At 42.4% G+C, this 23,799-nt stretch overlaps 2 protein-coding genes across 5 annotated transcripts in view; both read left to right on the forward strand.

The window, feature by feature from the left end:
* Trpc3 (transient receptor potential cation channel subfamily C member 3) overlaps positions 1–7,620 on the forward strand; it is a 55,999-nt gene extending 48,379 nt beyond the window's left edge. For 2 of the 3 annotated variants that reach the window (XM_027955849.2, XM_027955850.2), the window contains 2 exons: positions 4,683–4,758; positions 6,770–7,620. In XM_027955849.2, coding sequence (XP_027811650.1) covers positions 4,683–4,758; positions 6,770–6,912 — 219 coding nt within the window. In that variant the 3' untranslated portion in view covers positions 6,913–7,620. Of the gene's footprint in view, positions 1–4,682; positions 4,759–6,769 lie in introns of those variants that run through there. The other variant, XM_027955851.2, reaches the window with a different exon arrangement.
* Positions 7,621–13,606: 5,986 nt separating this feature from the next.
* Bbs7 (Bardet-Biedl syndrome 7) overlaps positions 13,607–23,799 on the forward strand; it is a 37,856-nt gene continuing 27,663 nt past the window's right edge. Inside the window, exons 1-4 of one of the 2 annotated variants that reach the window (XM_071614734.1) lie at positions 13,607–13,764; positions 16,065–16,170; positions 22,765–22,830; positions 23,735–23,797. In XM_071614734.1, coding sequence (XP_071470835.1) covers positions 22,789–22,830; positions 23,735–23,797 — 105 coding nt within the window. In that variant the 5' untranslated portion in view covers positions 13,607–13,764; positions 16,065–16,170; positions 22,765–22,788. The remainder of the gene's footprint in view (positions 13,765–16,064; positions 16,171–22,764; positions 22,831–23,734; positions 23,798–23,799) is intronic. The other variant, XM_027955861.2, reaches the window with a different exon arrangement.

A 23,799-nucleotide genomic window follows, 5' to 3' on the forward strand; every position in this document is an offset into this window, starting at 1 on the left:
CCTTCACACAGCTTTCCTGGAGGAGGGGACTCTGCAGAACTGATTGGCTCACTGATTACCAAAGCCATTCTTTGGATGGTTACATTACGTCCCATATGGTGTGCTTGTTTATCCCATCCAGCTCCTACTGAGAGAGAGGGCATTGCCAGTGTTTAACAGTTATAAGTAATACCCCCATAAACAACCTCGTGTACTTGACATTTCAAACGTGCAAATGTGTAGAATTTTCTGGTTAAGTATCTGTGTATTTAAATTTTTTAGTCGTTATCAAGCTGATTTTGATGGAGCTTGTAACATTTACACTTATAATACACGTATGAGAGTATCTGTTTCCTTCCTAAGTCAAACAGTGTTTTGCGAGGGCTTTGGGTCTTAGCCTATGAGAATGGCTTCTGTGCGTGAACTGGACCTTAACTTTGAATGAACTTGACCTTAATTTTATGTTTAGTGTTCTATATTCTTAGGACCCAATGTCTACCTGCTTTTCTTGATGGCTTTTGGTGTAAGTTAAGAGGAATTCTTAATATTTTAAGATATGAGCTGTTGTGTTATGAGTTGGGAAGTTTTTTTGCCAGTTTGTTGTGTATCGATATTCACAAATGTTATTTCTTATTTCCTCAGTCACCTTCCCAAGTCTATTAGGTCGGAGATTTGTGCAGTCTTTGAAAAGATCTTCTCCCATCTGAGATCACTTAATAAGCTTTCTACCCATCCATATTTCTTAAATTCTGTCATGTTTTATGTGAAAATATTCAACCATGTAGAATATATTTTAGCATAATATGTAGGGTGGGGATCAAATTCATTTTTTCTTCCAGATGATTACATAGCTCAGTGTGTTTGAATAATATTTCTTTTATACTGATTTGAAATCCTGCTTTTATTGCTAAATTCTGGTATCTATTTGTATTTATTTCTAGTTTTTCCATTCTGTCTATTCATGCAATTTGACCGTATTATTTTAATTCTTGTAGTTTAAAACAAAATCAAACAAATGAACCCCCATTTTTTGCTATTCTTTCTTTTTCCTCCCCTCTCTCTTTCTTTCTCCCTGTCCTGTTTGAATTTTGGAGTTGATTTGTCTACTTTACAAACAGCCTGGTGGTATTTTTACTGAGATTAATGTTTACTTAAGGAGAATTGGCACTGTGTCGGGTACTGGGGGTTGAGCCTGGGTGCTCACCCCTGGGCCCCACCCCAGCCCTTTGTGCTCTGTTTGGAGACGGGATCTTGCAGGCTGCTGAGCCTGGTCTTGCTGCCTCAGCCTCCGAGTGGCTGGGATCACAGGTGTGGGCATTGCATACAGCAGGGACTGGCACCTTATGAAGTCCTCATTTCCTTTGAAGAACACGGTGACTTTCCACTGGTTTAGGTCTTCTTTGGTCTCTTTGGAGTCCTGTAAGTAGTTGTCTTTGTTCATATTAATTAGGATTAATGTGGTACCATTCACACAGAACCACCAAACACCAACCACTAAAGGGCTAAAAGAAAATGGACATTTAATTCTCTTTTCTTTTCAAGAATTTGGGGTGGGGGGTGGCTGGGGAGACAGCTCGGTGGTAAAGCACTTGCCTAGCATGCATGAGGCCCTGTGTTCAATCCCCATCACCACATTTAAAAAAATAACAACAACAACAACAAAAAGAATTCAGGAGGTGGTCATTCTTTTCTTCTATCTTCTTGGGTTCAGTACCTGAGGTTTGCAAGTTAAACTGTCAAAAGGCAGACTAATAATAGTGAGAATAAAACACCCTGTGATGGGTAGCTAGGATTTAGAGCTTGCATATATCTTGCCAAGTGCAATACATTTGTTGAGAAGTGAAAGATGAAGAAAATAGAGTTGGAGAATCTAATGGAAGACAGGGTTATCTTCCCAAGGTTGGCTTGTGCAGACCCGTCTGTCCCCAGGCATGACAGATTTGAAATCCTGGCCTGGGAGAGAGGAGGGGGAATCTTTCTCAGAAGAAAATTTAAGTCCAGCTTTCAGGCAGATGGAGAGTGAAGTTGGGGGAGGGTAGGTGAGTGCCTGATGGTACTGAGCAGCAGCAGTAAACAGAAGTTAGTGAACAAAAAAGAGTGAAAAGAGGCTCTGGCTCCCTTGGGGAGGAAGCTGTTCCACGCCCACGTCTATTCCTTCTCCCCATCTCAGTGGACGTTGGGAAGGAACCTGGTTTTGTTTGCAAGGAGAACCAGCAGGGTCTGCACCTTGCCACCCCTCAGTGTCAGCTTTGGGGATCTCTTTCCAGGCCTTCCACACCCTGGACAGAGAAAATTCATAGTCTACACATAAAGTCACAGTGTCCTCTGGAAATGGTGACTCATAAGTGTCCACAAGAAGTCCAGGTAACTCCTGGAGGTCTGAGGAGTGAGGAAGTTAATCAACAGGCTACTATAGTTAGTTAGTAATTGGACTGAAAGAGGCAAATCCAATAAATCTGTTATTGGTCAATTTAATTTTGGGTATTGAAGGTAAAATTTTAAATGGCACTTCTACTTGTTATATGTGAGTTTCCTGGTCGTTTGTAGCACTATGACTATTAAGACAAACAAGCAGCATTTGCTACACAGAAGCATAGATGACCATAAGAAACTCGGAGTCCCAGTAAGGGAGTCATTTCCTCGGGCTCTCTGCTGTCCAAGATACACTGCAACATTCTCTCGGCACCGGGGTAGACACCTGTAAGTCACCACTCAGGTCTGGCAGCTCGCCTTCTTAGCTGTGGTTCAGAGGGTGAAGGGGGATCCCCTTCAGGAGCTGTTTCAACAGGGGGAGTCCCCAGGGAGGGCCTCTGCAGCTGCTGGTGAAGTGGGCGTAGCCCACAGCGTGGCTCTGCCCTGGTCTGTTGTGATTCTCTCAAGGAGGTGTTTGGAGGAACCAAGGTGACTTTGCATCAGAAGGTCCCTGATTTCCATCTCCTTGTGACTGAGTTTCAGTTCAGGCCTTTCCCCATTTCTTGTTACCTTGGAAGCTTGGTATTTGACACATGTAGCGATGCTGAGCTGCCAAGCATCACCGTGTGCATAATCAGAAACCCACTGTGTGCACACTCAGAAACCCACTGTGTGCCCACTCGGAAACCAACCAGGGAGGTCATGGGTCCACTCTGTGCTCCTGTGCATCTCCGCCCTGCCCCGCCTCCACCCCGGGGCTACCACCATCCTGGAGTTTGGTTTTCTAATCCTCTTGCTTTAGTTTTCTTTGTAAATTATAGGCTTATTAAATATGCAGACAGTCCTAAAACATAGGTTTATTTCCTATTGGCTTCGTAACAACAGTCTCATGCTCCGTGATCTGCAGCTGGACTCTCCCTTCAACGTTGTGCTTCTCGGGTTCCTCCCGCTGCCGTGTGGGACTCACAGTGTGCTCCTGGGCACCGCAGTGAGCACCCACCGCAGTGAGCACCCCGTGACTGGCTTGTCTGTCTCCCGTTGCTGTTTGTTTCCCGTCACCCATGCTGGTCAGGCCAGGGCTGCGTCTGTTCTGCCTCTGGGTCCACCGTGCGGCTCCCTGGGCCCTTCCCGCTTTCTGCACGAAGGCGCGCCAGTGTCTGGCTTCAGAAGATGAGACCACATTGCTCTCAGAGTGGCTTGTCCAGGAAAGGGAGGGTCCTCGTTGATCCCCGTCTTTCCCAACACCTCTTGGCATTGCCAGATGTAATAACAAGAAAAGAGTGTGGATGCTCCGTGGGCCTGCTGGCGTCCATGTTCCCATTGCTGTGAGCGCCTGTCTGCCTTTGGCTCTTTTGAGTCTCCCTGTTGAGTCACAGCTTTTACACGTGTTTTTACGTATTGGATACAAACTGTTTGTCAGTTACAAGTCCCACCAGGATGTTCTCCGGCTCTGCGGCTTCACCTGCCCTGTGCTCAGATCTAGAGATCTAGAGTCCTAAGGACACTTAACAATATTTTCCATTACAGTGGGAAATTTTTATCTTTTTTGAAAGTCCAGTTCCACTTTGAAATAAATATTCCTCCTATACTTTTTTAAAGGACTTGAAGGTTTTGTCTTTCACACTTAAGATGCACTAGAATTAATTTTTGTGTTCCGGGTATGAATGAAGACTCTAGTTTTTTTCAATGTGGACAAATAATTACCCTATAAGAACCCTTACTTAGAGTGGAAAATAACAATGACATATATTGCTATGAGGGGAAAGCCTGGGATATAACATGATACCCAGGAAATGTAAAATTTCATACGTGCAATAATTATGAATATATAAAATTTAAAGAAAAGCTATTAGAAGGACATATGTGAAAATTACAACAGCGATTATCTTGGGATAGTGGTATGATCAATGGTTTTGTTTATTTCTTTTGCTGTTCTCTGTATTTTCCAAATTCTTTGTATTGAGCCTGCAGTAACAGTGTGAATAAGGCAGTGTCTGTCTATGGGGATAATATAGTGTCAGTGCACCTGAAAGAGAAACCATTTCTTATTTGGAAGAGAAACCATGATTTGAAATCTTCCAACTCAGTGTTTTGTAAAGCTTCTTCCATTTCTGAGGCATAAAGACAAGTTTGTGGGTCACGCAGTGAAGTCTCAGACAGGTGCAAGGAGGGGGGGTCTGAGGCCTGGGTACTGTGTCCCTAGTTCTGAGAACTTCTTCCAGGCATGGGAGGCCCCCCAGGAGCAGTGTCCAGGGCTGTGTGACCACTGACCACTTCTCCTTGCCCAACAGCAGATAATGAAGAGACTGATAAAGCGGTATGTCCTGAAAGCGCAAGTGGACAAGGAAAACGATGAGGTGAACGAAGGTAAGCCCCAAGGAGCCCGTCCTCCGAGATGGAGGCAAGGGAGCCTCCACAGCAGGGCGCGGCCGGGCTCCCCCAAGATCGACAGGACAGTCTCCCGTTGCCCCTCCAATATGCCACCTTCCAAGTGAACAGCATCTAGATGTTGTGCAGAGCAGTCTCCCCTCTTCAGGGTGCCCAAGATTCTTGGCCCCTGGAGATGGCCGTCCTCCTGACCCGGGGTCCTCCATGGTGTCTGCTCCATTTCCAGTGAGTTCACACGAGACTCGACATTTTCCAGTGATGCAGGCAGAGGAGCAATGGGGGCCCCTCAGATGGACCCCTCACTCTCCAGGAGGCCTCTGGCTTATCTGGAAACAAATCTCAAATCCATTTGCCTTGTCTGAAGTTTCTGTCGTGAACTTCACTTTGCCCACTGGCTTCTTGCCTAAGCATGTCTCCTTCTCAGGGCACATCCTGGGTACAGCCTTAGAGCTGGAGGGTGGATCCAAAGCACAGGCCTAGAGTTGGAAAAGATAAACCTGGGGAAAAAAAGTTTCCTGAAAACAGAAAGTGTCCCTTCCCCCCGAGACATGCATTGGATCTGTGGACGCTGGTGAGAAAGGCTGGCCTTGGCATCGCTGGTGGGCGGTGGAGCCTTTACCTGATCCATCTGAGATCCCTGCCAATCGGAGCCAATCCAGTGGTCTATGTGTGCAGAAAAGAAATCTGTGAATATGCGACTGAGAACCAGCAACCTAGGGGTTGACCTAGACAGTGTCAGGGAGAAAGAAGTGGGATGGGTGTTTGGTTTGGAAGGCAGAAACCTGCTCGGTTGTGTCATGGCCACCCCTGGAAGACAGAACTGGAGCAAAGTGGGAGGAGCTTGACGGGCATAAGAGCTTCAGAAACGAGTAGCATTTATCAAGCGCTTGCCCAAAGGAGGAAAATCAATGAGATTGAGTTTTGGACAAAATTCTTATAAGAAAGTTGATAACAGAGCTCATGCAGGGTATTAGATGAAGTAAGTTTTCAACTAATAAATGATAAACTAAATGCAGCACTGATGTGTAGTCTCTGCGTACAAGGAAGGGTAGGGTAGGAGCAAGAAGCAGGGCGGTCCACCATGGCACCCAGTGACGTGAGGAAATTAACGTGGGCTGTAGATGTAGTTCAGGGTTAGAGCATGTGTTTAGCACGCACAAGGCCCTAGGTCTGATTCCCAGTACTACAGAAAAGCAAAAGCAAACAAAACACAAAAAGCACCAGAGTGCTCTTATTAAGTCCCTCGGAGACTGTCATCTTCAAGACATCCAGGTTTTAATTGCCATCTCCCTATGCTCAGAGCACCACCAGGCAGAATCAAGCCTTGTTTGAATGCCGACATCCTCCTGTCCTCCCCAGAGAACAGAGTCTGCCCGTGGCCAGTGGCATGGTGTCGGAACCCCTCACCCCACCTCTGCCCCAAGCTTATTACCTTTGTCTGCCCCAATAAACAGCCCCTTCCGCCCATTCCTTTCCCCTTTCCACTCTGATTTATAATTTGCTTATTCATGGGAGCATTAGGCCCTTAGATAGAGTGATTCTTTTTAGTGAAGGTCAGTTTTGCGTGGGTTCCCCTTGATGCTGGAAATGGGAGAGATGACCAAGGGGTGTGGACCTGAGGTCTGTGGGACAGAGGGAGGCGGGCAGATGAAGAGAGCAGCTCTGTAGTCAGTTCACGAAGAAGACCCTGCATTAAAAGCTGGGGTGGAGCTTGCTCAGCATGCAGAGGCCCAGGGTTGGATCCAGCACAATAAAACAAACAGAAAATGTTGGGTTTAGCCACAGGACAGTGCTTGGGCTTCAGCCCTGCAGACATAGCTGGACTGTTTTTATAGCTTTGAGCAAAGGTCAGTGTGTTTGTGAAGACAGATATTTCTTAAACCTCGGGAGACTTTAGGAAGCAAATGTATTCAAGTCACATGAGTTTTATTTTGTTCTTTTCTAAATTCAAAGAGAATCACCAATTTTATATATATATATTTTAATACAGGTGAATTAAAAGAAATCAAGCAAGACATCTCCAGCCTTCGGTATGAGCTTTTGGAGGACAAGAGCCAAGCGACCGAGGAGCTGGCCATTCTGATCCACAAACTCAGCGAGAAGCTGAGTCCCAGCGTGCTGAGGTGTGAATGACGGCGGCTGGAGCCTCGGGGTGCACTGCAGCACAGACGTGGCAATAACGCTTCTAAGTGTGAAATACTTGAAAAACTGGTGTACGTTTTTAGTAGCAACTACCTTTATTATGTGACTCTTCAAAGGTTAGGGTTAAGAATTTTGCTGTTTTATCACATGAAAACGCATTTCATTGTCTGCCTTGACATTACAAACGACAATATACCATTGTATTTAAAGGCCCAATATTACTACGTTACTGACAGTTTTGTCCATTTTAGAGTATACTCTGTTTTTGCACTACCTGTTTGCCTCCAAGAGATTGTAAACTCCTTGGAGACAGGACTATGTCTTATTCATCTTTGTGTCTCCAGCACCTAGTACAGTGCCTGGTACATAGTAGGTGCTCAATAAATGTTGAAGCCAAGTGAACTGAACTGCCAATAAAATACAAATAAAAATTCATCACTGTGTAGCATACCTTCCCATGTCCAACTACTCAAGAGTTTGAATTTTTTAAAATAGAAATGGAAGAAATTTTATAATCAGCTATGACCTAGTGAGAACTATGACCTATTTTCTTAGAATTTTAGGCATTGCTGATAATCCCAGGACCAATGAGCCCTGAGTGAGAATTTAACAATGAGGTTGGTTAATAGAAGACACATTACAGATTTAAGTTTCATCGGATTGTCCCAAACAACACATTAAAGATTTTTCTAAAATAGATGACGTTTGCTTTCTGTTATGGACTCTGACTCATTGTTTGTGAGTAATGTGAATTTAGTCGATGGGAAGCGAGTTTTCTTCAAGTTTGGGGGCAGATGGGTTTGTTATTTGATGATGACCGTCTCATTTCTACATCCGATGCCTCGGTGCTAAATAAGATTCCAACACCTAACTTTGTGTCTTGCCCACTTGTTGCATTCCGGGCTTTGGCGGTCAGCTGATGGGAAGGGGTGGGAGCCTGCCTGGAAAGACAGTGCCAGGCACCACGCGGTGGCCTCCCGGGGGCAGCTCTGTTGTCATTGGCATCTCCCATGATTGACGTCCTTTTCTTATGAAAGGACTTCAGTTCTTCCTACCTGACCTAGATTGTGATGGACCTTGCTGGACGTCCTGCACAGCTGAGCTGAATGCTGGTAATGTCCACCGTGCACGTGACTCTGATAGGAAAGGGGATGTCAGCCGTGGGCTCTGTGGTCTCTTCACAGACTGCAAAACACTCAGGATTTTTGTCACCAGCTGGTTTAAATCTCCGATAGAGTTACTTCAGCACCCTGAGTCTCCTCACCCGGATGCTCTCAAGCTTCTCGGGGACACCAGTTGTGATCACAGCTCAGAGAGTTTGACACCTGATGCTCTCCTCATCCCTGTCACCCAGGAGGGCTGTCTAGAGACCAAGTCAGCATTCAGGGCTGGGGTGTGACTCAGTGGTACAGTGCTTGCCTGGCATGCAGGAGGCCCTGGGTTCAGCACCTAGCACTGCCAATAAATAAATAAATAAATGAGACCACATAAAGCTCTTTAAAGACTGCTTCTCTGCTTCACAATTTCTACGTGGGGGAGTTAAGAAAAGGACCTTGTATATTTTTGCTACCTTTGTAGACTATTTCATTAACTTTTGTTTTATGCTAATAGCATAATAGTATTTGTATGCTATTAATATTTTATGCTAATTTATGCTAATAGTACTTGTCTTAAACATTTTTCCATTTTAGAATAAAAATTTTAAAAAGCAAAAAAATTTGAAAATATTTTCAAAAATTTTTTTTAAAGAGAGAGAGAGGGAATTTTTTTTTAGTATTTATTTTTTTAGTTATCGGCAGACACAACATCTTTGTTTGTATGTGGTGCTGAGGATCAAACCCGGGCTGCACGCATGCCAGGCGAGCACGCTACCACTTGAGCCACATTCCCAGCCCTATTTTCAAATTTTATGTATTTTATGTCACTCCTCAGAACTGAATGAAATAGTGGATTTTTCCATTGCTGTATGTTACCGTGAATTAAAGCAGCAGTGATATGTAGTTTCTACAAGAGATACTTCAGTGTTTCCGTATTGTCTAGGATCCCAAGGTGGAGGCTTTGCTTATGGCGTACTCAGTTGTGTTCCTAACTGAGCTTTGAAAAACAGCTGAATGAGGGGCTGAGGATGGGGCTCAAGTGGTAGCGTGCTCGCCTGGCATGTCCGGGGCGCTGGGTTCGATCCTCAGCACCACATAAAAATAAAATTAAGATGTTGTGTCCACCGAAAACTAAAAATAAATATTAAAAAAAAGAAAAGAAAAAAAGCTGAATGGAGAAGTGTCAGATTCAGCTGGGACTTGGCCCTTGGGATCTGGAGATCAGAAGTTTGAGGACAAAACCAGGCCGTCCACACCTTGTGCACATAGTCTGTGGGTTCTCCTTCCTTCCTTCCTTCCTTCCTTTCCTCCCTCCCTCCCTCCCTTCCTTCCTTCCTTCCCTCCTTCCTTTCGTTCTCTTTCTTTTGTTCTCTTTCTTTTTTGGCCCAGTCCTCCCATCACTCTAGGCTCCTAACGTAGATTTGTGTGTGTGTGGTTTTCTATACTTGTATGAAGATGGTACAGCATTGTTTTAGATTTCATTTCTTCCCTTCCTCAAAGTTTTGAGATGTTAGTTGAGAAAGGAGAGGTGATGACGGGTGTAGTGGACACTGTGGGTGGCATTGGTGCCCCATCCTGGAGCCTGGGCCAGGACACCCCTGGGACCCCTCCACAGTCTCTGGGACCGCCTGACGGTGGCCAGGACTCTCCACAGATTCCAGAACTCCTTGACAGTTCTGAGGACGCTCCCAGGTCCTGGCTCATCACTGCCCAGCCCTGAGTCCTAGGAAGCAGCCCTGCCTGCTCCCTGTCCTCCCCACAGCCAAGGATTGCCTGGGGCTGGCCCCTTGGATGACAGTGGGGTGGCCTTCGGGTGGCCTTCTCCCTCCAGCAGAGCTCCTGGGTCAGGCTGGGGCAGGCCCACCCAGCACTTGTCCCCCCTGTACCTTTCCTGGTCTTCCCCTAGAGTGTTGCTATGTGTCCTGCGTCCAGTCTGGGGGGTCTTCTTCAAGGGATTTTAGGATTTGCTTTTTCTAGTTCTGTGAAGAATGTTGCTGATATTTTAAGGGAATCACATTGGATCTACAGATCACTTTGGGTAATATGCACATTTTAACGATGTAAATCCATCTAGTTCTTGAACACGAGAGGTCTTCCCACTTTTTGTGTCTTTCCAGTTTCTCACATCAGTGTTTTCACATCACTAATTCAGTTTAGTCACAGGAATTTTATTATTTTTGCAGCTATTATGAATAGAATTGTGTTCACAACTTCTTTTTCAGCAAGTTTATTATTGGTGTATAAAAATTCTTCTGATTTTTGTATGCTGATTTTGTACACTGCGACTTTACTGGATTCATTTGTTAGTTCTAAAAATCAGCTGGTGGAGTCTGGTTTTTGTGGATAGAATCCTATCACCTCCTGAGATCCTCCTCGGTGCCTTTCCTTTCTCTTCCTGATCGCTCTGCTACTGCTTCCTGACAACCTGAGCAGGGTGCTGGGGGTGCCCATCCTTGCTTAGTTCCAGACCTTAGCAGAGAAGCTCTCAGCTTCTCTCCCTTCAGGGTGGTGTTGGATGTGGGTTTCTCAGACGCGAACTTCATCTTGTTGAGTTGTTTATGTTCCTTCCCCACGTAATTTGTTCAGAGTTCTTTTCATGAAGAGATGTTGGGTTTTATCAAATGCTTCCCTGCATCTATCAAATGATCATGATTTTTGTTCTTCATTCTGTTGATTACACATATTACATTTATTTTATTGCATTGCATCCCTGGGGGTGGGAGGAACCACTTAAATATGGTAAATTGTGTGTGTGTGTGTGTGTGTGTGTGTGTGTGTGTATGCGTGGGCGCGCTTTGATACTGGAAACTTCTCGTTCGTCTAAGGTTTCAGATGTGGGGCTCATGATGAGTCCTGATGCTCCTGATGACCTGACGTTGTCTGTGGTTGTCAGTAGTGCTCGCCTCCATTTTTCATCTCTGATTTTATTTATTTATGTCTTCTCTCTTTGTGTTTTTCTTTGGAAAAAAAAAAAAAACAGTGATGACAAGGGAAGCCCCCAAACACAGCATGTGAATCAGCTCAAGAGAAAACATTTGTGACTCAGTTGCTAGGTGAACTTTTTTTTCATGGAAGGCTATTTTTAATTTAAATCATGATTATTCAGACTCGGATATTGGTGTACATTTTCTTGTGAATTTAGAAAAGGAACTTCTCAGTTCTAAGGAAACAACTGACATTTGTTGTCAATGCTTAAAATTCAAGCTTTGAAGAACTGGGGGAATTGTGTATTCACTGTTTCACAATATTCCAATGCTCCAAGATTTCTGATGAGATCCGTAGTGATAAACAGGATTTGGAGGGATTGTTATATAATGAAATTACATTTCATATTGGAACTAAGTTTCTTTTTCTTTTAACTAAATTTTCAAACACTACCACTTGTTGACTTTGCACCACATTTTCTTATGTACATAAACAAAAAAAACATACTAGCCAAAGCAATCCCTAGCAAGAAGAGTGAAGAAGGAGGCATCATAATACCAGACATTAAACTGCACTACAGAGCCACAGTAACAAAAATGGCAGGGGATTGGCACAAAAAAACAGACACGTAGACCAATGGTACAGAAGAGAAGATACAGAGACAAACCCATATAAATACACTTATCTCATACTAGACAAAGGTGCCAAAAACATTCACTGGAGAAAAGATAGCCTATTCAATAAATGGCGCTGGGAAAATTGTAACAAAATGAAATCAAACCCCTGTCTCTCACCCTGCACAAAACTCAACTCAAGGTGGATCAAAGACTTAGGCACTAGACCTCAGACCCTGCATCTAATAGAAGAAAAAGCAGGCCCAAATCTTCATCATGCCAGTTTAGGACCTGACTTCCTTAACTAGACTCCTAAAGTGCAAGAAGTAAAATCAAGAATCAATAAATGGGATGGATTTTTACAAAGTTTCTGCTCAGCAAAGGAAACAATAATGTGAAGACAGAGCCTACAGAATGGGAGAAAATTGTTAACCACATGCACTTCAGATAGAACATTAATCTCCAGGATATATAAAGAACTCAAAAAAACTTAACATCAGCAAACCATATAATTCAATCTGTAAATGGGCTAAGGAACTGTGTAGACACTTCACAGAAGAAGAAATAAACAAGTGATCAATAAACATATGAAAAAATGTTCATCATATCTAGAAATTAGAGAAGTGCAAATCAAAACTACTCTTAAGATTTCATCACACCCCAATCAGAACGGCAATTATCAAGAATATAAACAACAATAAATGTTGGTGAGAATGTGGAGGAAAAGGTACATTCATACATTGCTGGTGGGAATGCAAATTAGGGCAATCATTATGGAAAGCATTACAGTGATTCCTCAGAAAACTTGGCATGGAACCACCATTTGACCAGCTATCCCATTCCTCAATTTATACCCAAAGGACTTAAAATCAGCATATTACAGTGATGCAGCCACATCAATGTATATAGCTGATCAATTCACAATAGCTAAACTATGAAATGAATCTAGGTGCCCTTCAACAGATGAATGGATTTTTAAAATGTGATGTGTTTATATATATGATGGAACATTACTCAGGCTTAAAGAAAAAAGACATTATGGCATTTGTCAATAAGTCTGGAGAATATCATGCTAAGTGAAATAAGTCAATGCCACAAAACCAAAAGCCGAATGTTTTCTCTGATACACTGATGCTAGTTCACAATAGAGGGGGGCTAGGGACCAATAGAGGTACTTCAGATTATGTAAAGGAGAATGAAGGGAGAAGAGGGGTATGGGGGTAGGAAGGACAGTAGAATGAATCTGACATATTATCCTAGGTACATATATGATTACACGACCCGTGTGATTCTACATCATATACAACCAGATGAATGAGAAATTATATATAATATAATTATATATTATTATATATGATGTATCAAAGTACATTCCATTGTCATGTATAACCAATTAAAACAAAAATTATTAATATTGTTTAATAATATTACATACCAATAACAATAATAAAATTTGCACTTTTGGGTTTGCAAAAACAAAAAACAAAACAAAACAACCCCAATAGATTGATTACAAAAGCAGACCTGGGACTCCTGCCATCTACTATCATCTTGGAGAGAGTTGGTAAACATTTTTAAAATTTTGAAAAATTAATCATTTTTATTAAGATACTTATGCAATGGGGTTTTAGAAGTACATTAATTAAAGGCATTTTCAGTTCTAATGTTCAATACAGCAAATACCAATACAAATTCATGCAAACAAAAGGTCCTTCCAAGAGTTTTGCAAACTCATTGCAAAGCCAAACGTATGAGGACGGCTGCTGAACGCCAACCCCTAAAACGGAGACCCTAACCCTGGCTCGGTGCTTTCCTCCTCAGAATGCCAGAGCTCAGCATCCACGCTCCCTCCCGGGCGCTTTCTACGCCCAGCTGAGCGCCCTGGGCTGGAGCTCTGCGTCTCTGATCTCCCTGGAAACCGCCCGCCCGCCCCTCGGCGGACCCCGTGTTTTATTCCCCTCGTTCTGATTGGAGCAGGCTGCCGGCGGGGGCGGGGGGCACCGCCCCTCGCGCGAGCGCACTGACGTCACGCCGCCGCCGCCCCGCGCCGCCCCGCGCCGAGCTGCCGAGTCCCTGGCGGAGCTGAGCCCGGGCCGGTACCGCTGAGGGCGCGGCGGCCTGTGGGGCCCCCGAGGCTGCGGTCGGAGTCCCTGCCGCCCCCCGCAGCCGGCATGGATCTGGTTTTAAACCGGGCGGATTATTCACAGGTAAACCCGAGGGGTGGGGCGGGCGCCGTGCGGCGAGCCGGCCCGGAGAGGCTGGGTCCTCAGCCGACGCCGCCGGCCCGGGTCTTCCCGCCGCGGTTCCCCCGAGGGCCCGGCTGGGAGCCTGCGCGTGCCGCCTGGGGCGACGGTGCGCGCCCCGCGGTGCGGTCCTCGGGCTGCTCTGGTGTCCCGCGGGGCCTGGGGCGACGGTGCGCGCCCCGCGGTGCGGTCCTCGGGCTGCTCTGGTGCCCCGCGGGGCCTGGGGCGACGGTGCGCGCCCCGTGGTGCGGTGCGGTCGTCGGGCTGCTCTGGTGTCCCGCGGGGCCTGGGGCGACGGTGCGCGCCCCGCGGTGCGGTCCTCAGGCTGCTCTGGTGTCCCGCGGGGCCTGGGGCGACGGTGCGCGCCCCGTGGTGCGGTGCGGTCGTCGGGCTGCCCCGGGTGCCTGTGTGTGCGGCCTGGGGAGACGGTGTGCGCCACGCAGTGTGGTCCTCGGGCTGCTCCAGTGTCCCGTGGGGCCTGGGCGACGGTGCGCGCCCTGCCGTGCCAGAGGTGCTCCCCCAGGACTCGCCCTTGCAGTTCTCCCTGGCTGAAGCTGCCTGTGCACCTCCAACTCCTGCCTCTCAGCTCTACCAGAGCCTTTTACAGGCATTTACTTCTTAGCAGCCATTGTCCACTACCAGCAACGACAGTCTGTCAGTGAGCAGCTAGTTTATTCTGAGAACGTAGCATGCATACTTAACTCTCATAACAGTTTTCAAAGTACGTGATATTATAAATGAGGATTCAGGGTCTCGCCAGCGACCCTCGCTGACAACATGACCTGGGTTCAAGGAGCTGGCTGCAACAATAAACTAAGAAAATGGCCAAGAAGTCACTCAACACATGGACATAAGTTTCTCACATCGAAGGTGGGATTGCTCTGTGACTTCAGGGTCAACTTCCACCCTGGATGGCTGGAAAAAGAGAACATGCACCTGAGACCTCTTTATTTTTATAGAGATGACACACAAAGGACTCTTGATAGAATATTCTACACCAAATAAAGCAGGGGATGAAGTTTCAGAGGTGGAGTCTTGCTTCATGATGTCTTGTGGTCAGCAGATTGATTGACATCTTTGCAATTCACACCCATCTCAGGTGCTGTGTGAGATCACAGGCCCAGTGAGAGGAGAGGTGCACTTGCATCCCACAGCCCAATCAGTGTACAATGCCAGACCTGTCCCCTCATATAGCTACAATGTGCATAGCTCATACACACAACCCATGGATGGCTCATGACATCAGGGAAGTAATCTGTTCAATAGCTAAAAATTATGTTGTTATTTGAATAAAAACCTTGCAATCTAGAACTTTCTATTACATCTACTTTCCTTTCTTCCCAGATTCCTTTCATCATAGAATTGTCTTTTCCAAGTTCCCATCTCCTCCTTTTTAGCCATCCTGTTTTAGCTAATGGTGCAAATATTTGCTTAGTGAGTTTCCCTTGGAGTTTTGCTAAGTATTTCCTACTTTAATATCTTTTTTTTTAAACCAGGGAATGATTGCAGGGGAGCTTTACCGCTGAGCCACATCGCCACCCCTTTTTATGTTTTGATATAGGGTCTCACTTAGCTGCTTAGGGCTTTTCTAAGTAGCTGAGACTGGTCTTGAACTTAGGATCCTCCTGTCTCAGCCTCCTAAGTTGCTGGGATCACAGGTGTGTGCCACTTCCCCCCTCCATCTTCTGTATCTGATTATCACACTTGCTGATTTTATCATAGATATCTCTTGAATCGGTCCCACTTTTCATCATCTCCATCACCTCGTCTCATCTTCCTTGCTGAACTAATTGAAATTGGCTCTTAACTGGATCTGTATATTTCAGGTTCACCTTCCTCTAAGCCATTCTTTTGTATCACTTGCTAGAAGGATGTTTTAAAAATGCAGATCTTAATAGATTGCTTTAAACTTTAATACTACTCCCTGAAGTGCACAATGGAATAATTTAACTATGCAAATTCTTTCATGATCTGCTTTTTAAACTTCTCTCCTGTTAGTCCTGTCTCTTCCTCTAGCTTTATCCCTCTATTGACAGATCCCTGCTGAGCAAGTTCTGCTCTTTCCATCTTTCCATTTTTCTCTTTTGTAGAATTATTTACATTTTGTGAAATAATTTTCACCCTCAGTTAGATTGGATGTTATTATCAGCATGTTTGGTCTTTTATTTTATCATTGTTATGTTTGGTACTGGGAATTAAACCTAGGGACACTTTACAACTGAGTTGTTACAGCCTCAGTCCTTTTTATTTTTGTTTTGGGACAGGATCTTGCAAGTTGCAGAGGTTGGCCTCAAGAACTCATGATCCTCCTGCCTCAGCCCCCTGAGTTACTAGGATTGCAGGCATGGACCACCACGCCCAGCATGTTTGGTAATTTAGCAGAGCTTTTCTATATTATCTTTCAGTAGCTACAATCTATTTCCAAAGATTTTTAGCCATTTTACAAAAATTCTTCAACACTATGAAATTAGAAAAGACTTACTAAAAAACATTTTCACGAAACACAGAAATGTCACATAATTGTTTTTGGCTTGGCTACCTTATGGAATAAATTTTAGTATTTTTGATTGTTTCCTACATTCTGACTTTTGTGACCTGTTTTATTAGAAAATATCAGCTGGGCACGATGGTTAACACTTATAATCCCAACTATGTGGGAGGAGGCAGGAGGATCACAAGTTTAAAACTAGCTTAGAAAATTTAATAAGAACTTATCTCAAAAAATAAAAAGGGCTGGGGTTATTGCTCAGTGGTAAAATTCCTTTGGGTTCAATCCCCAGTGTGGGGGGAGTTCATTGCTGATTGTGATACTAGGTGTATCAGGAGAGGTGTTGCATCAGAGAAAGGGATGCTCCCCAGGGAGGTCCTCAGCACAGAACTGGCCACCTCAGCAAGGTTGTGAAGGGAATTCCCTGAAATTTAGTACTGGACAGTAGAACACCACAGAGGCTCGGAACATTGGGAACTTCTAACATAATATAAGAAATAATCCATGAGAGACTTGGCGGTGGAGGGAAGGGGCACAGGCAAAGAGGGGACAGCGTGATGTGGCCTGGGGAACCCTGGAGAATAGAAAGGGAGCAGAGCTTAATGGACCCAGAGGCAATGGGGCAAGTTCTTGAGTGAAAAGCAATGAAAATCGCTTGGCCCTGGGAACCATCTGTACGCACTGCCCGGTCATAAGCAGAAGCCCACTGATAAAGCTAACACCCAGGGCTAACTGCTGGGAGCCCCGGCTAGGACTCTGCAACACCCCGCAGTGGGGGACACGGTTGGCCCGCACTCCCCCGTCCACCCCACCCTGTGCCGGAGACAGGAAGCTGAGGACCACTAGAGCCAGCCCGGACTCCGAGCCACAGCAGCTGTCAGCTAGGTGAGGAACACAGGGACGGTGGACTTACCCCCAGCCCTGACCCCGGAGTTACAGAGCCCAGAATCAGTACCAAGAACGAAACTTCCCCTTTGCCAACAGTTTTGGCCACCTCAGCAGAAACAAGCCCTTGATTTCTCATTAAAGAAGTAATGAGAAATATTGTTGTTTTTTTTCTTACCCATATCTCTCATTTTTAATTCTATTCTTTATTCTAATTTTTAAAAAATTTTCAGATATTATTTTTTTTCTATTCTGCGAGACTGTGTGTGTATGTGTTTTGTCACTGCATAGATAGGTTCAAATATATGTTTTTTCATATAATTTTACTTCCATTTTCATTGCTTTCTTTTACCCCTGTTTATTATGTGCCTTGTTTTGACGTAGGTGGGGTGTAATTATATGTGGATTTGAGTTGTTTTGATCTTACATTTGTTTATTCCTTGATTATTTTTGTCCCTCTTGTTACTCCTTCCTCATTCTCTTCCCCCATTATTAGCCAAATTTTCCTGTTCCTTTTTTCACTCTTTTGATTTTTAAATTACTTTTATTTATTTATTATCCTCCTCCTTTATCTGCTATTTCCTGCCTCTCTTCTGTTCACTTCCTAATATTCCAAACTTTTTCTTGCCTTCCTACACTATTTTCTCTTCACCTAAGAAACTGCAGTCCCACTGTCTAATAGAATTATATAGTTTATGTAATCTCATAGGCAAAGACATCTACAGGCTGAAAGTAAAAGGATGCCAAAAGATAGTTTATGCAAATGGAATCTGAAAGTAAGCAGGAGTAGCTGTTCTCATATATGACAAAGTAGATTTCAAGCAAAAATTAATCAGCAGAAACAAAGAAGGCCACTATATACTGGTAAAGGGAACAGTTCATGAAGAAAATATAATGATAGTAATATTATGTGCCAAATGTCAGTGCACCTAATTACATAAAAAATGTCTTGATATTAAATCACAGATAGACCCCAATATCATACTACTGTGTGATTTCAGCACACCCTTGTCACCAATAGATCAAACAAATAAAAATCAATAAAGATATTTCTGACCTAAATGATAATATAAATCAAATGGACCTATGAGACTGTTTCACTCCAAAACAGCTGAATTTATTTTCTTTTCAGCAGCTCATGGAATCTTCTCCAAAACAGCACATATTCTGGGTTTCAGTGTATTAGTAAATACCAGTGACACACACAAAGTCCCATGCATCCTATCAGATCATAATGGAATGAAACTTGAAATCAGCAGCACGAAAAATAATAGAAATCAATAAACACATGGAGATTGAACAGTAGTCTTAAATGAGAAATGGGCCTAGAGGAAATGAGAGAAATCAAGAATTTTTAGAAACAAATGGGAAGAGTGACATATCAAAATCTCAGCATGAAAGCAGTTCTAAAAGGAAAATTTATAGTATTGAGTGCCTACTTAAAAAAGGATCCCAAATAAGCTTATGCTTTACCTTAAGACCTTAGAAAAGGAAGAAAAAATTCCAAAATTAGTAGAAGACAAGAAATAAACAAGATTAGAGCCAAAGTTAATGAAATTGAGAATTAAAAACAGCACACAGGATCGGTGCAACAAAGAATTGGTTCTTTGAAAAGATAAATAAGATTAATAAATCCTTATCCAAACTAACCAAAAGAATGACACAGAAAACCCAAATAAAATTAGAGATGAAAAAGGAGATATCACCACAGACACTTCTGAAATTCAGAGAGCCATTAGAAACTATTTTGAAAATTTATACTCCAGTAAATTGGAAAATCTAGAAGATATTGATAGATTTCTAAACATGTGTGACCAAATTCAATCAGGAAGTTATAGAAAACCTAAACAGACCAATATCATGCAATGAAATTGAAACAGCAATTAAAAGCCTTCTAACAAAGAAAGCTGGAAGGGAGAAAACATTCCCAAATACATTCTGTGAAGCCAGTATAACTCTGATCCAAAACCTGACAAAGGCACATCAAGGAAAGAAAAAAACAAAAAAACTACAGACTAATATAATATCCCTGATGAACATAGATGCAAAAATCCTTAATAAAATATTAACAAACCATATTAAAACACATCAAGAAGTTAAATGGGTTTAATCCCAGGAATGTAAATTCTTAATAAAATACTAGCAAAGTGCGTTAAAAAACACATCAAGAAGATATACACCTTGATCAAGTGGGTTTCATCCCAGGGATGTTCAACATATGCAAATCAATTTCACTATGTAAATAGAATTTAGGACAAAAATCATACGATCATCTCAATAGAGGCAGGAAAGGTGTTTGATAAAATTTAGCACCCGTTCATGTTAAAATGCTAGAGCAACTGGGAATAGAAGGAACTTACCTCAACACTGTAAAGGCTATATATGACAAACCCAAGCCAGAAACAACATACTAAATAGAGAAAAGCTGAAAGCATTTCCTCTAAAATCAGGAACTAGACATGGATGTCCACATTCACCACTTCCATTCAATGTGGTTCTTGAAACTCTAGCTAGACCAATTAGGCAAGAGAAAGAAATTAAAAGGATAGAAATAAGAAAAGAAGTAGACCAGTTATCTCTTTGCTAATGACATAATCCTATATCTTGAAGACCCAATAAACTCCAACCAGCAGACTTCTAGAGCTAGTAAATGAATTTAACAAAGTAGTAGACTGTAAGACCAACATTCATCAATCAATAATTTTTTTTTATACTCCAATGGTGATTCTGCTGAGAAAGAAATTGGGGAAAATAACAACAAAAAACGAAACCAAATCACCTGGGGATTAATATAATCAAATAGGTGAAAGATCTCTACAATGAAAAGTATAGGACACTAAAGAAAGAAATTGAAGGAAACCTTAGAAGATGGAATGATCTTCTGTGTTCTTGGATAGAGAGAATTAATATTGTCAAAATGGCCAACTACCAAAAGCAATGTGTAGATTCAGTGCAGTCTCCATCAAGGTACCAATGACATTCTTCACAGACTAGGAAAAAAGCCGTCCTGAAGTTCATTTGGAAGAAAAAGTGGCCCAAAATAGCCAAAAATAATACTGAGCAAGAAGAGTGATGTAGGGAGAATCACAATACCTGATCTCAAATTGTACCACAGAGTTACAGTAAGAGGAACAGCATGGTACTGGCGTTAAAATAGACATGAAGACAGTGGAATGGAAGAAACGACATAGAGACAAACCCACATACTTAATAGTCATCTGTTACTTGGCAGAGGTGTCAAAAATATATGTTGGACAGGGTTGGGGTTGTGGCTCAGCAGTAGAGCGCATGCCTAGCATTTGTGAGGTGCTGGATTTGATCCTCAGCACCACATAAAAATAAATAAATGAATAAAGGTATTGTGTCCAACTACAAAATATATATATATATATATTTTGTATATATATATGATGGAGAAAAGATAGCCTTTTTAACAAGTGTTGTCAGGAAAACTGGATATACATATATAGAAGAAGGAAATTAGGTCCCTATCTTTCATCATGCACAAAAGTCAAAGTGGATCAAAGATTTAGGAATTAGATCAGAAACTTTGCAACTGCTAGAAGAAAACACAGGGTCAACATTCCATCCTCTTGGTGCAGGCACCAGCTTCTTTAACAAGACTCCAAAGCTCAAGAAATGAAAACGTCAGTAAGTAGAATGTCATTCAACTAAAAGAGTTTTGCATAGCAGTCAGGGAGTAAGATGAAGAAATTGCCTATAGAGTGGGAGAAAGTTTTTTCCAGCTAGTCCTCTGACAGGGGATTGATCAATAGCCCAAATATATAAAGAACTCAAAGAATTCAATGCCAAAACCTCAAATAACCCAATCAATAAATGAGCAAAAGAACTTAACATTTCTCAAAAGAATAAAATACAAATGGCCAACAAATATATGAAAACATGTTCAACATTTCTAGCTATCAGGGAGATTGCAAATCAAAACTATACTAAGATTTCATTCTCACTGTAGTCAGAATGACACATATCAAGAAAACAAATATAAAAATGCTGGGGCTGGGGTCAGCTATAGAGCGCTTGCCTAGCACGTGCGAGGCACTGGGTTTGATCCTCAGCACCACGTAAAAATAAAGAAAGGTGGGGCTGGGTTGTAGCTCAGTGGTAGAGCACTTGCCTAATGTGCGAGGCGCTGGGTTTGATTCTCAGCACCGCATATAAATAAGTAAAATAAAGGTTCATTGAAAACTAAAAAAATATAAATTAAAAAAAAAGAAAGGTATTTGAAAAAAGAGTTAAAAATGCTGGCAAATTTAACACGATCACACTGTGCATGTATAATATGCCACCTTTTGTGTACCACATTGTTGGTGGGACTGCAAATTAGTGCAACCACTCTAGAAAGCAGTGTGGAGATTTTTTGAAAAACTAGGAATGGAACCACCATACAGCCCAGTTATCCCACTGCTTGTTGTTTTTCCTAAAGTACTAAAATCAGCCTCTGTGACTAAAAGACCTGACAAGAACAGTTAGAGGAGGAAACGTTTATCTGAGGCCTCATGGTTTCAGAGCTCTCAGTTCATGGATGGCTGACTCCATTCCCTGGGGCTCCAGGTAAGTGGCAGGGGAAAGGGCTCAGGACATCACATCAGGAAGCAGAGAGAGAGAGAGAGAAGGACTCTACACACCAAAGGAATGCCCCCAAAGGGACCCCCCCAGCGACCCACCTCCTCCAGCCACACGGTACCTGCCTTCAGGTACCACTCAGTTGATCCCTGTCAGGATTAAATCACTGATTGGTTAAGACGCTCATAACGCAGTCATTTCACCTGTAAGCCTTCTTGCACGATCTCACACTTGGGCTTTTGGAGGACATCTCATATCTAAACCATAACAGTAGGGTTACACCACATAAATGTTAATAGCTGCACAATTCACAATAGCCAAGTTACAGAACCAACCAGATGCCCATCAGCAGATGAGTGGATTAAACAAATGTGGTGTACGTACACAGTGGAATTTTACTCAGCTGTAAAGAAGAATGGAATTATGGCGTTTGCTGGAAAATGGATGGAAATGGAAACATCATGCTATGTGCAAGAAGTCCGAAAACCAAGGGTCAAATGTTTTATATATGGAATCTAGAGAAAATAAGGGGGGGAAGGAGAGAGGGATTGGATATAAAAAATATCGGGAAGATCAGTGGAGTAGGAGATGGAGAGGAAGGGAGAAGGGACAGGAAAGGAGAGAAAATGTGGAATGAATTTGACAAAACCACACTGTGCATGTATAAGTATACCACAGGGAATTCCACCTTTAAATGTAGAAAGCATCAACAAAAATAAATGAGTGAAAGATCGGTAGAGTAGGGGAAGGGAGGGAGGATGGTAAAGGGGAGAATAGGGACTGAAATGGGGTACATAACATTCCATGCATGTGTGACTTTGTCGAAATGAACCCAACTTCCATGTATAACTATAATGCTCTAAAAAAAAATAGGCATCATTCACTTCAGATAAAAAGAAAAATAAGGCTCACTATGATCTTATCTACTCCTTTTAACCTCTGATGTAATAACTTCAAATTACAGAGTATCACAAAACATTGACTAGGCAGCTGGTCTGTTTTCTTAGGTGGGAGTGACCTCGCAGAAGACAATGAAGCTACTTCCTGCGTCAAGACATAGAGCGGCACAGAAGGTACTGTGGATACCTCGCTTACCTCTCCTCACCTCCCTTTCCACCAGGGAGTTAGTCTTTTAAAAACAGTCATGTTAAAATGAAAATGAATTTCTTTTAATTTGAATGAGGTTTGACTACCAAGGCACATTTAGACATAGTAATTTTCTTGGACATTTTAAAAATTATTCTGTACATTTAGTAAATAGTATAATAAACTTGTTAAAAACTATATTCCATTTTTCTGGCAATAATTTGTTCTAAGTGTACCAGATTGTGTATATGGAAAAAAAAATATAAAGCATATCAGAATGTAGAGAAAATTCTTTCCTTAAGCTTTATCATATTTTTAAGTCATTTATTATTTTGATGTTGAACTTTGTATTTAGTTAACACTATTGCTGTAATAAAAATAAGGTCTTTGAACCTTTACATGTTTAAATTATGAAGATCTCAAAGAATATTATGTAGGGTGTATCTATCAAAACTTAAAGTTAAGACTAAGAAATGTTAAAAATATTTTTTAAATGTATGTTTATATAGATAACACATTTTTATTGAAAGTATTTTTTTCTAAAATAATTTAGTAAGACTAGTGATATGATGTTATATTCTTGCAAATTCTTTAGTCTCAGGCATAAGCAAACGCTGAGTTCTCATATCTGTTTTCTACATTCAGTCTGTTGTGATATGTTGTTTGGTTGAAATATGTGAAGAAAACTCAGCTTGTCCAGATATGTAGCTGGAAATGGGAAAGGTATTTAGATATCATTTTCAGATGATTCTGACTATTCTCTTCCCATTTGACACTACACTTAAACTTGATGATGTGGTTTCTTAAACATTAGTGCAGTGTAGAATCTGAAACCATTTAATGAACTTTTAATAGTAAAATGAATGTTAGATTTTTACCATTCCGTTACAGGTGGTTATTGGAGATCATGATGGAGTAGTCCTGTGCTTTGGCATGAAGAAAGGAGAAGCAGTGGT

The sequence above is a fragment of the Marmota flaviventris genome, chromosome 7, assembly GCF_047511675.1.
Source record: "Marmota flaviventris isolate mMarFla1 chromosome 7, mMarFla1.hap1, whole genome shotgun sequence".
In the NCBI taxonomy this organism is placed as follows: domain Eukaryota; kingdom Metazoa; phylum Chordata; class Mammalia; order Rodentia; family Sciuridae; genus Marmota; species Marmota flaviventris.